Consider the following 12605-nt stretch of genomic DNA (forward strand, 5'->3'; position numbering starts at 1 on the left):
TAATATGCCAGGAAAATAAAACATCAAGGCAACTGTTTCTGTGTAACTTCAGAACAGCTAAATCCAGGATTTATGAAGAGATGCCTCATGCCTGCTCTTTGTACCAATTGAGACATGTGACTTCTCTTGTGCTCTGTTTCCAAAAGGGTGGCAACCTCTTCCAGGGTGGCACCAAAATCTTCTACCATGTTTGCATGAAGTGATGCCCCACGCAAGTGGACCAGCTCCAGGAAACCAAGCAACCCAGTGGTACGTGGTCAGGTCTCAGCTTGTAAGCGCTGGGAAAGGCATCAGCATCCACGGTATGGAGCGCTCGTGGCACTGGAGCCCTTGCTCTAGTTACCAGAGTCTTGGCAATAATCTTTAAACTCAGTTGGTAAGGTGTGCATCAGACATTAATGCATTCACTAACGGAATAATGATACAAGTGATAAAGAGACACTTATGCCATGCAGAACCAGGAGTTAAAATTACCTGTATAGGTCTGAATCCTCCCTTCAATAACGAAGCAAGAAAGCAGCAGGAAACAGAAAGAAAGCCAATGGAACAGCTTACAGATCAATAGGAAGGAATAGGATATAACATGCACCCTAACTGCACACAATTCCACTCATCTTTCTACCCTGCTTTGACTAATCTCTTACAGAACCAGCATGACAGACACTGACATGGTGCAAGGACTCTTCTACCAGAATCCCAGGACAGGGGTCAGAAACTCTCCTAGAAAAGTTTGACATGGAAATATAAAAGTTTTAAAAAATAATCTGTGATTAACTGTAGAAAACATGATACTACAGAAAGACTTTATGCTTACTCTGTTCCTAAATTAAACATTTTTCCTTTCCGGTCTCTTTCAGTAACACAAAGATAGCAGATAAAGCAGTAAAACTCAAGCTCAAATCATGGATTTGGTCTCCACTTCTGCACCCAGACTGGAAGGATAAGAAATGCCATGTATTTAATTGCTAAGCAAAAAATAAAAATAAATTAGGTCATCATACATCACACTGAAGACTGCTGAGTGATGAAGTGCATCAATGGAAATAGTCTGTGAGTAACCACATCGCGAGCGGTGAGAGGAGAAAAAGAGGGCAATCACTAAACAACGAAGGAAGGAGCTGGGCTTATTTGTCCTGGCATTTGGAAAGAATGAGGTAGGGCAGAAGGAACCTGTGATGCCTCTATACCTGATGTGACAATGAAATTAAAATGGTCATTGTGGTGTTCCTGAAGACCACGATACCTACGTTGTTCCCATACCAATTTTTTCTCCAGAAAAGCCAATGATAACTCCCTGGTGCAGAAGTCCAGATACAATTACAATGACCACAATGCTTTGACGTCCAACCCTGTTAATCCAGATGAAGAACTGGCACTGGCACACTGCACAATGTAACCTGAATGAGGAGAAGGCAACTGTTTTGGGGGTAAAAATCTGCAAGTGAGGATGCAGAAAGAAAACCAGAAGAGCAACATGCTGCCGTATTCCTGTGCCAATAAAAAATAAGTGGCTGCCTAGATGCAGGGCAACTACATGAGCGTTACATGGAATAAGGATAGACGATGAATTCATGATGAGATTAACTACAGCTTGCAATTCTTCAATACCCAGAAACACCAAAAAGAAATCTAAAATATTTTCTCTCATTATTGCTTCTCTTCATTACTTTCGGAGTCACTCATAAAACTACAGAATCAGCAGTAAGTCTGCCATGAAAGGGACTGTACCGAAGGTTTGGGAGTGAATGAAATCAGGTCCTTCCTTCGTTCACCACTAACTGCTGAATAATGACCACTTCTCATCTGTTAGTGGAGAGACCCAAAGTGTAACAGGGAAAGAAAAAGCTAACATTCAATAGCCACCACCATTCTGTATCTATCCAGAGCGAAGAGGGGCTGCAGACTGCCCCGAGAGCAGCCCCTGCAGCAGCAGTAACTCCTTCGTCAGGGTGGCACAGAAAAGCCTTGGCCACAGAGGATGGGAGTCCTCCAGCAGCGTGAGCCCAACAAGAAGCCTGCCCTCCTCCAGCCACGTTACACAGCTGCACCTAGGGAACCTGCTGAGTAACACACCCCTGAAACTGAAATGACTGAGGAAAATCTTACAGCAATGGAAACTCCTGGTTTACAGACAACTTCTTGCTTCTGTTACTGGGAACCGCTGCGTAAAAGATCGTGAAACATGATGTGTGGGGTGACACGCTGAAGAAACTCCATTTCATGGAACGCAAGCCAGCTCTCCTTCCAGCTGCAGAAGGAACGAAAGCGTGCTCTGTACACCAACATGGGTGGTGTTACACAGGCTTGCTCTTACATCAAGTAAGAAATAACACCAGGGTAGTGCTAAGCTGTTCTACAGCAGAGAGAGAACCTCCAACAAGGAAACTCTGGGTTAAAACAAACAAACAAACAAACAAACAAAGCCCACCACCTCTCCAAAACCACGCTGTACTGCCCGAGCCATTGCAGAGGCAGCTCATAGTTAGAGAAGACGACCCAAAAAAAAAAAGAAAAAAGAAAAAACAAAGATGATCTCATTGCTTCTGGGAAGGACATAGCAAGAAGAAAAGCAGATCCATCATTCCAAGTAACAAGCCATCCAAAGCTTTTGGAAAGCCAAGCAGAGGGGTCTCCAGCAAAGTTTGAATTACTTTTAGTTATTCCAGTTCCTGTAAGTAAAATTACAATTCTCAAGAAAATCAGGTGTTGGAGCATTGATTTATACATGGGTTTTATGATTCAAAACAAACATCATCCCATTGTCAGACTTTTTTTATGCTATATACCTGATCCTGTCCCTCCAACACTAAGCTAACAATGTTCAAAGTCATTTGTAGAAATGTTGACAACTCTGACTCTGACTTGATTTGCTAGATTCATCTTGCAAGGTCAAACGGATGCCTGCACAGCCAACGTTTTCAAGTAAAGCCAATGATGTCCACAGAAGAATACCAGGAGATTAAAAACAGAGATATTTTGCCTCTATTTCTTCCACAAAGTGCAGGATTCAGCATGGAGCACACGGAGTTCCCATGCAGGGCCATGAAAGCACCCTGGGCCGCAGCAAAGCTTCTGATAGAAAACTGCAATACTTGACTACTTCCTTCAAAGATTAAATCCTGCTATATAGCCAGGGTGGTCAAATTAGTGCAAAATAGATTCAAAAAATCGTTTTGGAAAAATAAACATAAAAAAAGAATTGCACTCATGCTCCAGAAAGGGTTTTGTCAGTAGTTAACACAACAGCAATAACTCCCCATCTCAACTGGAAATAACTTTTCTTGTTCATCTGAAGATTGCATTGCACAGGTGGTCCTATCTGACAATACCTGATTTAACAAAACCTTCTCCTTGGCACTGAAGTGTAAAGGCTTGTGCTCTGCACAGCTGTATTACGCCTTGCTTCTATCGTGCTTGTCCTCCTTGTACAGCTTCCCTTTGCTAACCCCATTTTCTATCTTCCCACTCATTGAGTGTGCTGCAGACACATACCTGCTTTTTGTGCCAGGGTAATTAACAGAATTATTAAGGAAATAAACTACTAACCTCCTGCCTACCCTCTCAGCACTGCCCTGCCACTTACGTTTTCATCAGTCCTTATATCCATCCCCATATCCTCTTATTAGGCATCTTCTCCCACTTAATTTTCTTCCCATATGACCCTGTGTCAAAAGGCTGCTGAAGGCCAGCCAGTAAGAGGCATCATGTTTGTCATCTAGAAAAATCAATGATCAAAGAGAGTGCCAACCTCCTGATAAACCTCCGCTGCATTTTAATTGATTTTCTATTTACTCCAGATTTTTAAGTCATCGCTTCCAGGGAAATGCCTGTGAAACACCTGCTGTGCACTCTAAAGGCTGTACAGAGCAGTAACGTTCTCTGCTAAGAGCACCGGAGACAGATCTACGCTAACCCTAGACCCTCACCCAGAGCACGTGCAGGGTGCTGGGCTCCTTATTTCTAGACCAGATCAAGGCTGGCGACTGTGATGGGTCCACAAAGCCCTGCCAAAGTTAGAAAGACAGCAAACGGGAAGTTCAAGAAGGTGTCATCAGTGCAATCAAATCAAATGGCACAGCCAAGTGCTCTGCTTCAGTCCAGCCTGTGGCATCCTGAGACAGCTCTGTTGGTCACGTGCAGACGTGTTGGTCCCAAATCTGGCCTGGGAGAGGGAGGAGGAGGTGTTGGCAGTGCAGCAGGAGTGACGTCTATTTGCAGACGGAAGGAGCAGTGCCCGGGTTAGCTCGAAGGATCAGATGCAACTTCACTTTTCCCTGCAGCACAGCTTGGCCAAGGAGCTGCAGCCCCAAGCCAGAACCAGGTGCCAGGAGCAGGAGCTGCAGCAGAAAGCCCGCTGCGCATCTCGGCTTCCCAGCAGCTCAGCAGCAGCCCTTGGGCCACAAAGCACTTCTCCTACCTCAGGTTTTCCCAATCTTATTATTTACTGACTGATAAATAAAAAATAGGGGAAGAAAACACCTTTTTTGTGTCAACCATGGGATTTAAACTGGTAGTTCCTTTCCATATTTGTGGATGAAGACGGAGACGTGATTATGGCAACCTTTTCCGACTGCTTTCTAACACGAGATATTTCAAGAAGCTACAAAATGGTTAGACTTGAGTAACCAAACGTACTCAGGGAGTAAATTTCTGACCTCTTCAAATTGTGAGGCTTTTTAACAACAGTGCATGGGCGAACCCAGCCTGCTGTTATATAAGCTACGCTCAGAAGAACTCAAGTAACCCCAAGCTAAAACTGGAATAAACTACAACTGCAACCTCAAACTAAATTAGCCTGCCATAGCTAGTAAACTAATCTCAAATACAATTATAAGTCAGAAAGAGAAAAATGACATTGGAGTTTCTATTTGTTCTTATTTCTGTTTTTAATTACACTGGCCTCTTCTGAGCATCCATTTTAAAATATCTCTCATACTCCTGAAGTCGCTTCTTCAACTAAAAGTTATTTTACGCTTTGGACTTCAGCTTAAAAGAAAACTGCTGTTTTCATTTGTATTTCATGAGGATCAGAAGCAACAAAGTGACTCAACAGCTTTGCTTAAAAAGAAATAAAGAAGAGACAGGGATGCTCCATGCACAAAATGGGAAATGGAATGCCAGCCCCAGACAGGATGGTAGCTAAGTCTTGTAGCTAAACCTGCGGGTTGTGCATAAAGCCTGGCATTTAAAGAAAAACAGAGGTTGACATCATATTTAATTACACTGCTGCAAACGCTGTAACACCCATTTGCTTTCTCCTAGAAAGTGAGACTTCCCAGTGTTTCTGCGATAGCTGCTTTACGGGAATCAAGGATTAGTTATGCACATTTAACTTTTAATCAGAACCACTACAACTATTTTCGTTACACTTCAACCACTATTTACTTAGCATAGCATCCTAAATCTCATCTTAATATTTTCTTAGCATCCTAAATCTCATTTTCATATTTTCTATCACACAGACATTGATTACGCCTTCTACAGCAACTACTGTCTTGAAACCGTCAGGGCAAGCATTTCCATCCAAAAATAAATTGCTTATGAAGTTGCCAGTCAACTTCAGGTGCTTAAATCATGCTAATTTGAGTACTTTAGAGATCTAATAATTACAGGAAATAACATTAAAGAATAATCCATTAGTTGACTGAGAAAGACACAGAATCAATAAGAAGCCTATGTTAATAGCATCACACGGAAATCGTTGCAAACCTCATCTTGCTGCTGCTTTCCTAGAAGAACACATTATGTCACTGTAACAAATACCACTATCGCTCCGGTCGATGTACTTACTTTGGATTTTTTAGGTTACAGAGCCTCAGCCTGGCAGCCTGCTGCTTGCGTTACGCAGCCTTTTGGTATTCCAGCATGTTAAAGCTGCCTGATTCGTGTGAACAATCATTTACGTCAGACTCACGAATGTTCTACGTGCTGTGTGTGTGATGAATTCACTTCAACAGCCACGACCCTTCTGCAGGGCTGGGTGGCAAAAACTCCCTTCTCCATCCCCAGTTGGAATTATGGGCACAGATTGAGTTTCAGATGCAAAGAACCAAGGAGCTCATCTGAAGCCCAGGTTTTGCTGTGCCTGCCCCGTTCCGCTGCATGGCAGATATATCACTGGGATAAGGCCTGAAGTGTTTTTCTAACAGTGACAGCTTCTCTCAGATAATTACAAGCAGACCTCATGGAGTCCAAATCTAACTGGAACGCAATTAAATATGTAGTGTTATATTCAGGAAAACAAACTGGGAAATCACAAATTTTAACCCCCAGGAGGGCCATAACTGGGTCCAAAATTGCTAAACCAAGCCGCGACAGACGGGTGGCAGAGCCCTACCAGTAAGGCCACCAGTCACTGAAATCATTTCTTGCAAGGATGAGCTGCCTCCAGATTCAAGGCTCTTGTTCCAGATTCTGCTTGTGGTGAACTTGGTAATTTTTATGAGACTATTAAACAGTTCACACTGAATACATACTTTGTCTTGGAAACAACCTATGAAAGAACTAATGAGTTTCTGAACAGCAATGCATCTTCAGTATCATGTAATATAAACACAGACCTCAAGTTAAGGTCAAGAACAAAAGTATCTAAACAAGATACTAATTCTGTCATCCTGCACACTGCGCAGTAATCCTGCAAACATTCCTGCACCACTGCCTGTCAATGCAATCCCTTGCCGGGCACAAAAATCAGTTCTTTCTCTCACGTGATGTTTGCCTGTGAGCAAACAAGTACAGCAAATGCCTCATTCTACTTTTTAAGCCTTTTTTTTTTTTTTTTCTGCCCTGCTCTGGAAGGGTGCCTGCCTGCATGCTGCTCTCTGAGGTGGAAAGCTGGGGGGTGGTGGCAGTGTGTGTGCCCACCACACTTACCTGCTGTCCTGGGGCAGGACCTTCCCGAAGGCGCACACCTCTACAGCATCAAACAGCTCAGACTAACAGGAACGATGTGAGAACAATGCGGTTCTCATGGAACAAGCCTTCCAGGACTTAAGCCCCTGTCCCAACATCACTGGAGTTAATGGGATTAGTTTCCCTCCCATTAACTTTGTGAAAACAGACTCTTCCTTTCCAAGCGAAGAGAAAGAAGAACGACACGGAAACAACCAAATCTGGGAGACCTTTCCTGCCACTGTCACGCCTCTCCTCCACTTTTCTGCGTATCTACACTCAGGCGAGCTCTGCCCCCTCCAAAGCTACAAGAGGAAGCAAAATTAGTCCCCAGATGAACTGTGAAAAAGGGCCTTGGCAAAGATGAATGTCAGAGGTGATGGAAAAGACAGCTTTGGGCACCATGAATAGGCCAAAACAGACGTGTGCATCCATCCTGCCACACAGCAAGCACTTTTAGTATGTCAGCCTCCCTATTAACAAGTGCTACCCCCGGGTTTCATGAGCCAGAGCTATTCCTTATTTTCGTTCTTCTGAGTTAAGTGATTCCTTACAATGTTCAAGTCACGTGGCAGGAATACTATGAAGATTCCTAACGTCTGGCTTTCATACAGTGAGTAAAAGAAAACATTAAGCAATGTAATGACAACAGATAACCAGGCATATCACACAAGAAATGTACGAACTGGAAAATCATTTGCCTTGCTCTCCATTTGAAAAGTAGGATTTTCTTACGGACCTGAGCACCCAGTTCTTGTTGAAGTCTTCAGCTCAGGCAACACAATGTGCTGGCTGCTTTGGGAAATATTAGCCAAAGTTTTTTGTGACTTGAACAGACAAGCAAATCTCACACATACCTGGAAATAATTTATACATGTTCTCCTTTCCTACGGAAATAGCGTAAGTAAGGTGGTTAATGAGTGCAGTGACACCGAACAGGAATTAAGTGTTACTCTGCGTTGCAGGCAGCTTGTTAGCGAGGTTATGCAGGTGCTAGTAGCTACTAACGAGGCTGGTTTCCAAAGCGAGCCTTCATTCTGAGTTAGTGGGTGAACAACCTCCGACCACCCACCTCCCCCAGCAAATTAGTTTAGGATGGTAATGAAGGGGCAGGGTACTGTACCTGATGATGGGCAGGTCGAGGCCCCGCTGCAAACTGAGGAAAGGCGGGAGAAACAAACACAAAAGGAAAGGCACAAAGAGTCAGAAACACCACAACGAAACCAAAATGTCACACTCTATGCAAAATAAACCCACAAGAAAAACCACGAACAGTCAAAGCTTTGCTGCAGGACAGTGACAGACAGGTACTGAGATATAACGAGTGAACACCGCTACGGGGAAGTGTGCTGCTCGAGAGCTGGCGGATATACAGCCAAAGCTGCCGCTCATTTTAAAGGCGCTCTAGGCATGAATGCAGGCATTCTTTACCCTGCCTGGGAAAAAAAAAAAAATTAAAACAAGCAGCGGTGAAGATTTTAAACTGTTTAAGGGGGAGGTAAATGGTTGAAGCAGCTGGACTCAGAGCCGTTCCAAAAATTTGGTGGGAGCGGAGAATGGAGGCTGGTGCCTAGCAGGTAAGAGCCAGGTGGGCGCTAACAGCCTGCGGGCTGGGGGCTGCGGGCTCTCTGCAAGGCAAACTGGCAGTTCTTTACATGTGCATCGTGTGGTTTCATTGTCTTTTTGTCTTTTTTTTTTTTTTTTTTTCCACAGAGGATCACGATAAAATCCTCCAACCCCTCTCCTTAAGGGGTCGGATTTGTCACCCTCCTCTGAAACCAAAGGTGACAGGTTAACCCGCGGTGCCCCTGGGAGCCCGATGCAGCAGGGCAGGGCTTGCCTGGAGAACAGGAGGTCCTGGTTCCCAGCCATGAGCTCAGGCCATTAAAATCACCTCCCACCCACCTGGTTTACAAATGGAGGAAAGTATTCAGAATTTAACATGCTCGGTAAACATTAAAAGCATTTTCCAATAAGTAACTGATTGTTAAAATAGAAATAAAAATGAATGCAAGAAATGGAAAATAGAAATAAAGATGACAAGGTATCCTCATTCAGAAGCCAAGTTAGGTATTTAAACTCTTAATTCTCAGTGTACTCAGCAGAGCTCCAAGATGAGAGCAGATAAACCTATCGGTAATAGCTCCAATAATTAAATGGAGCAAGCAAAACTAGATCCTGCTGTGACTTCCCACACGCCACAGCAGCACACGACGTGCCTCTACCTGCTGCTGCCAGGGACTGCTCGGGACCGTAGGGCATGCGCCGCAGCACGCGATGCCAGCCCACCTCTGCTCATGCATATACGTGCTGGGACTCAGTGCGCTGTACTTTCCGCCTGAGGGCTACCGTAAATTCTAATGTAGAAAAGTCCTAATGAGAAGAGTGATCAAAACTGTCTACTAATTATTGATTTTCTTAATAAGAGATTTTTTTCAGGAAGAAAGAGTGGGGTTTACTCACAGCCCGACTTCCCAGCTATTTTAATCTCTTCAAATATGAGAAGCAACGTATAAATATTCACTGGTCTGGGTGATTTTCTCCCTTATAAACATTTTAATCACCTATATTCAACATTTCCAAGTAGTCTACTAACAGCAGTGGTGCTCTTATATTCCTTCTACCTTCACCTCATTGTGACATTTGGATGAAAAGTCATAAAAAAACCTTCAGAAACAGGAAAATATGCGCACAGGCTATTACTAATGTAGGAGTTGAGAGTCACCTGCACTGATTCAACAAGCAGTTTCCCCACCCCTAGCAGACACCCTTGAAAACTTTCCCTCAGCCTTCCATTTAAGAGAAAATGCAAAGGATTATCAACTCGTAAGACTAAAGACCTAAAATTTCCAATTTAGTACCAACCACAGGAGAGAAGCACTCAAAGACTCCTGGCCTTCTCCCAAACCTCCTAGTGAGAAGAGGACAGAGGCTCTGCTGATCAGTCTGCTGCGATGAGAAATGGTAACCTGGAGGAGGAGCCTAAGGAGGGGGATGCACTTCAAGTCCTTTTTTTCTCCGGAAGAATGCCTCAAAAACACTTTCAATGTCATGTGTTTGAGAAAAAGGAATAATGCTTACCCTGGAAGGGTTGGCAAAAGCCTTTCTGGTGGGGCCACACACCATGTTATACACCAATGAAAAATAAAGCACTAAAAGAATCATGGGGTACAATAACCTTGTGTTGCTTAGTTTGAAGGCCAAAGAACCTCTCTTATCACTGTTCTGCAGAAAAGATTAACTCTCCCTGTGTTTAAAACAAGAGCTGGAAGCCTACATCTTAAGAAGCTGAAGTATATTCTGTTGTGGACAAAAAAGTAATGTGTTACAAGAAAAAATAAAAACAAAACCTCAAAGTTAGTGAAAAATACCCTAATCTATTTTGTACTGGTCACCATTGGCTATTGATTTTTTCTCTTTTAATTTTTCTTTTCCTTTTTTTTTTTTTTTTTAAATAATCAGGTTGACAATTTATTCCTATTAGTAGCTGTAAGCAACAGAACAAACTGTAGTCACTGCTGGCTCGGATTAAAATAGACACTTTGTTCTTCTGTCAGATGAAGGTAGTAGATAAAAGGAAAACTTTATGAAGACTGGGTCCAACATTTCTGCCACCCACACTCCTTATGGTCCTGCTCACTGCTCCGTGCACAGCTGGAGACAGGGCACGGTCTCTACCTGCTGGCACTGGTCTGGCACACGCATGCCTAGCAGAAAACCACCACTTCTGGGTCAACTCCCTTGTCTGCCGTGGTTTTTGGCAGGCCTCCTGCAGCTGGGGGGTTGGTGTTAAAATCACCTAATGGGGAATTTGGAGTAGGCTGAACAATTCTGTTTCCTCGCCCACTGCTGGGAATGCACGTCGACATTCCTGGTAGCGGAGCAGCACTAGGAAGCTAACGGGGACAACCCATGGAGCCAGCTGGATTGCAAAGGCAGCTCTCCAGGGAGGAACAGAAAAGCCCGAACTGTGCAATTGCCAATAGCCCTTTGGTGCAGAAATTGCACGGAGCAAGCTCTGGCTGTTCTACAAGTGCCACCTCGTTAGTGCCACAGCCCCTACACCCAGCTGCACCGGCGGCGTGATGGATGGGACCACGCTACGGAGCCTCCGCATGGCAAAGGCATCCTGTTGCCTTCCTCAGCCCCTCTTCACCCTTCCCTTGCCACCAAAAAAAGAAGGTTAAAAATAAATTTAAAAAAATAAAAATAAAAGAGGTAAATCGAGCCCAGAACAAAATGCAAGAGTAGCTCAGGAGCAGACTGTCTTGCATTTGTTTTGGGGTGGGGAGGTGGAATGAAATGTTATGTGTGTGCCTTTTAGTAATGGGGGTGAAAATGGTCACTAGCAGAGCAGATGGCAAAAACTGCATACAGGAGAGTTTAAAAACAATAAAAAAGTCGTTCGTGACTGCAGAAAAATGGCTGACAACTGCAGACAAATCCTTCCTTGATATCTCCTCAATAACAGGGCTAAATCCCTACAATTTGACTCATTTTCAGCCAAATCTCCTGAAAACAATCTGTTGAGTGGAAAACCCGAAGTCATCCTGGTCTCTGTCCTACCAGGTCAGATCCTCCCGACTGCCAGCCAACTTTGGACGTTCTGTTGCCACTTAATCTGGCAGAAACTGCCATGGTTGCTCATGCTTTTAGCAAAGAAGCAAATCAGTGCATTTCTGTAGATCAGCCAACAAAAAGATGTGGTAAAAAAATAAAGAAATAAAGAAATAAAATAGTGCCATCGGCACAATTGCCTGCAAGAAGGAGTACAGTTTGTTATATTGCTTACAATGCAGTATTTTATCCAGCCTCTTCCAGCCAGGGACCTGTAAACCGGACTCTGTTCCAAAACCTTCCTCCTCTTCCAGTTGTCTGTGCAATGTATTGGCACTGTTCTGCTGGGCTGTCAAAAAAACTGGTTTAGAGATGCAGCTCTTCAGTCAGGTTTTGCTCCAGTTCTAACCATATAAATTTATTTTTGCTTTTCAACAATAAAAGATACAGAAGCTGAATATACTTACTGAGAAAAGATTTTTACCGTCAGTATCCCACATTACTGATTAGAACAGGGGACTAAAGAAGTGGTGGGATCCAGTTACAAATTCACAGCTGTCCACATCACAGAAACATCAGCAAAACTGGCATTAATTGGCTTGTTCATCAGCACTGAGGTCAACAGGCCTCGGAACTAACCCTCCTGCAAATCCCCTGCAGGTGAAATCTCCAGAAGTGGGGCAAGCACATCAGTGCAGCTGCCCATAGGGGAAGCTTGCCCTGTACTATACCTGTTAAGTGGACAAAAAGACGACTTCTGTCTCAGAGGCTTTCAGTTGCCATGCTTCAGCAGCATTCATCTTACTCTAAAAAGAGAAGAGTGCTGGGAATGGTGCAGTGGTTTTATACGTAACTTGAAGTGTTACGATGCAGATGTGGATTCAGAAGAGACGCAGGGACTGCTGCTCCCTTGGCTAACTGAGGCTTCAGACATTATGTCTGCAGAAGCAGGGCTACGCACGCAATGCCATAGGAGCGTCTCCTAGAATCATGTGGAACTGCACTATGAGCAGAGGTTTCCCAACAAGAGCCTGGTTTGGGGACCAAAGGCCTATGGTAGCAGAGCAGTATTACAATACACACAAAAAAGATCATGGAGGACAACCAAACCTCAACTTGGATGAAAAAGGGCTTACCACAAAAAGATCTGGGTGCAC

The 12605-nt window shown here is 43.9% G+C and overlaps 1 protein-coding gene across 21 annotated transcripts in view; it reads right to left on the minus strand.

Moving 5' to 3' along the window:
- The window catches only part of EIF4G3 (eukaryotic translation initiation factor 4 gamma 3), a 152347-nt gene that overhangs the window by 68082 nt on the left and 71660 nt on the right, over positions 1 to 12605 (minus strand). For 7 of the 21 annotated variants that reach the window (XR_011804627.1, XM_027443099.3, XM_027443094.3 and 4 more), the window contains 3 exons: positions 11684 to 11797; positions 8015 to 8047; positions 475 to 495 (listed from right to left, as the gene is read on the minus strand). The exons of 4 other annotated variants lie outside the window; for them this stretch is intronic. Coding sequence is in view for 16 of the 17 variants with exons in the window: in XM_027443099.3 (XP_027298900.2) it covers positions 475 to 495; positions 8015 to 8047; positions 11684 to 11797 (168 nt within the window). In the remaining variant the exon portion in view is untranslated. The remainder of the gene's footprint in view (positions 1 to 474; positions 496 to 8014; positions 8048 to 11683; positions 11798 to 12605) is intronic. 10 more of the 21 variants (XM_072026777.1, XM_072026775.1, XM_072026776.1 and 7 more) reach the window with 3 other exon arrangements.

This window comes from Anas platyrhynchos, chromosome 22 (assembly GCF_047663525.1).
Source record: "Anas platyrhynchos isolate ZD024472 breed Pekin duck chromosome 22, IASCAAS_PekinDuck_T2T, whole genome shotgun sequence".
Taxonomy (NCBI): Eukaryota; Metazoa; Chordata; class Aves; order Anseriformes; family Anatidae; genus Anas; species Anas platyrhynchos.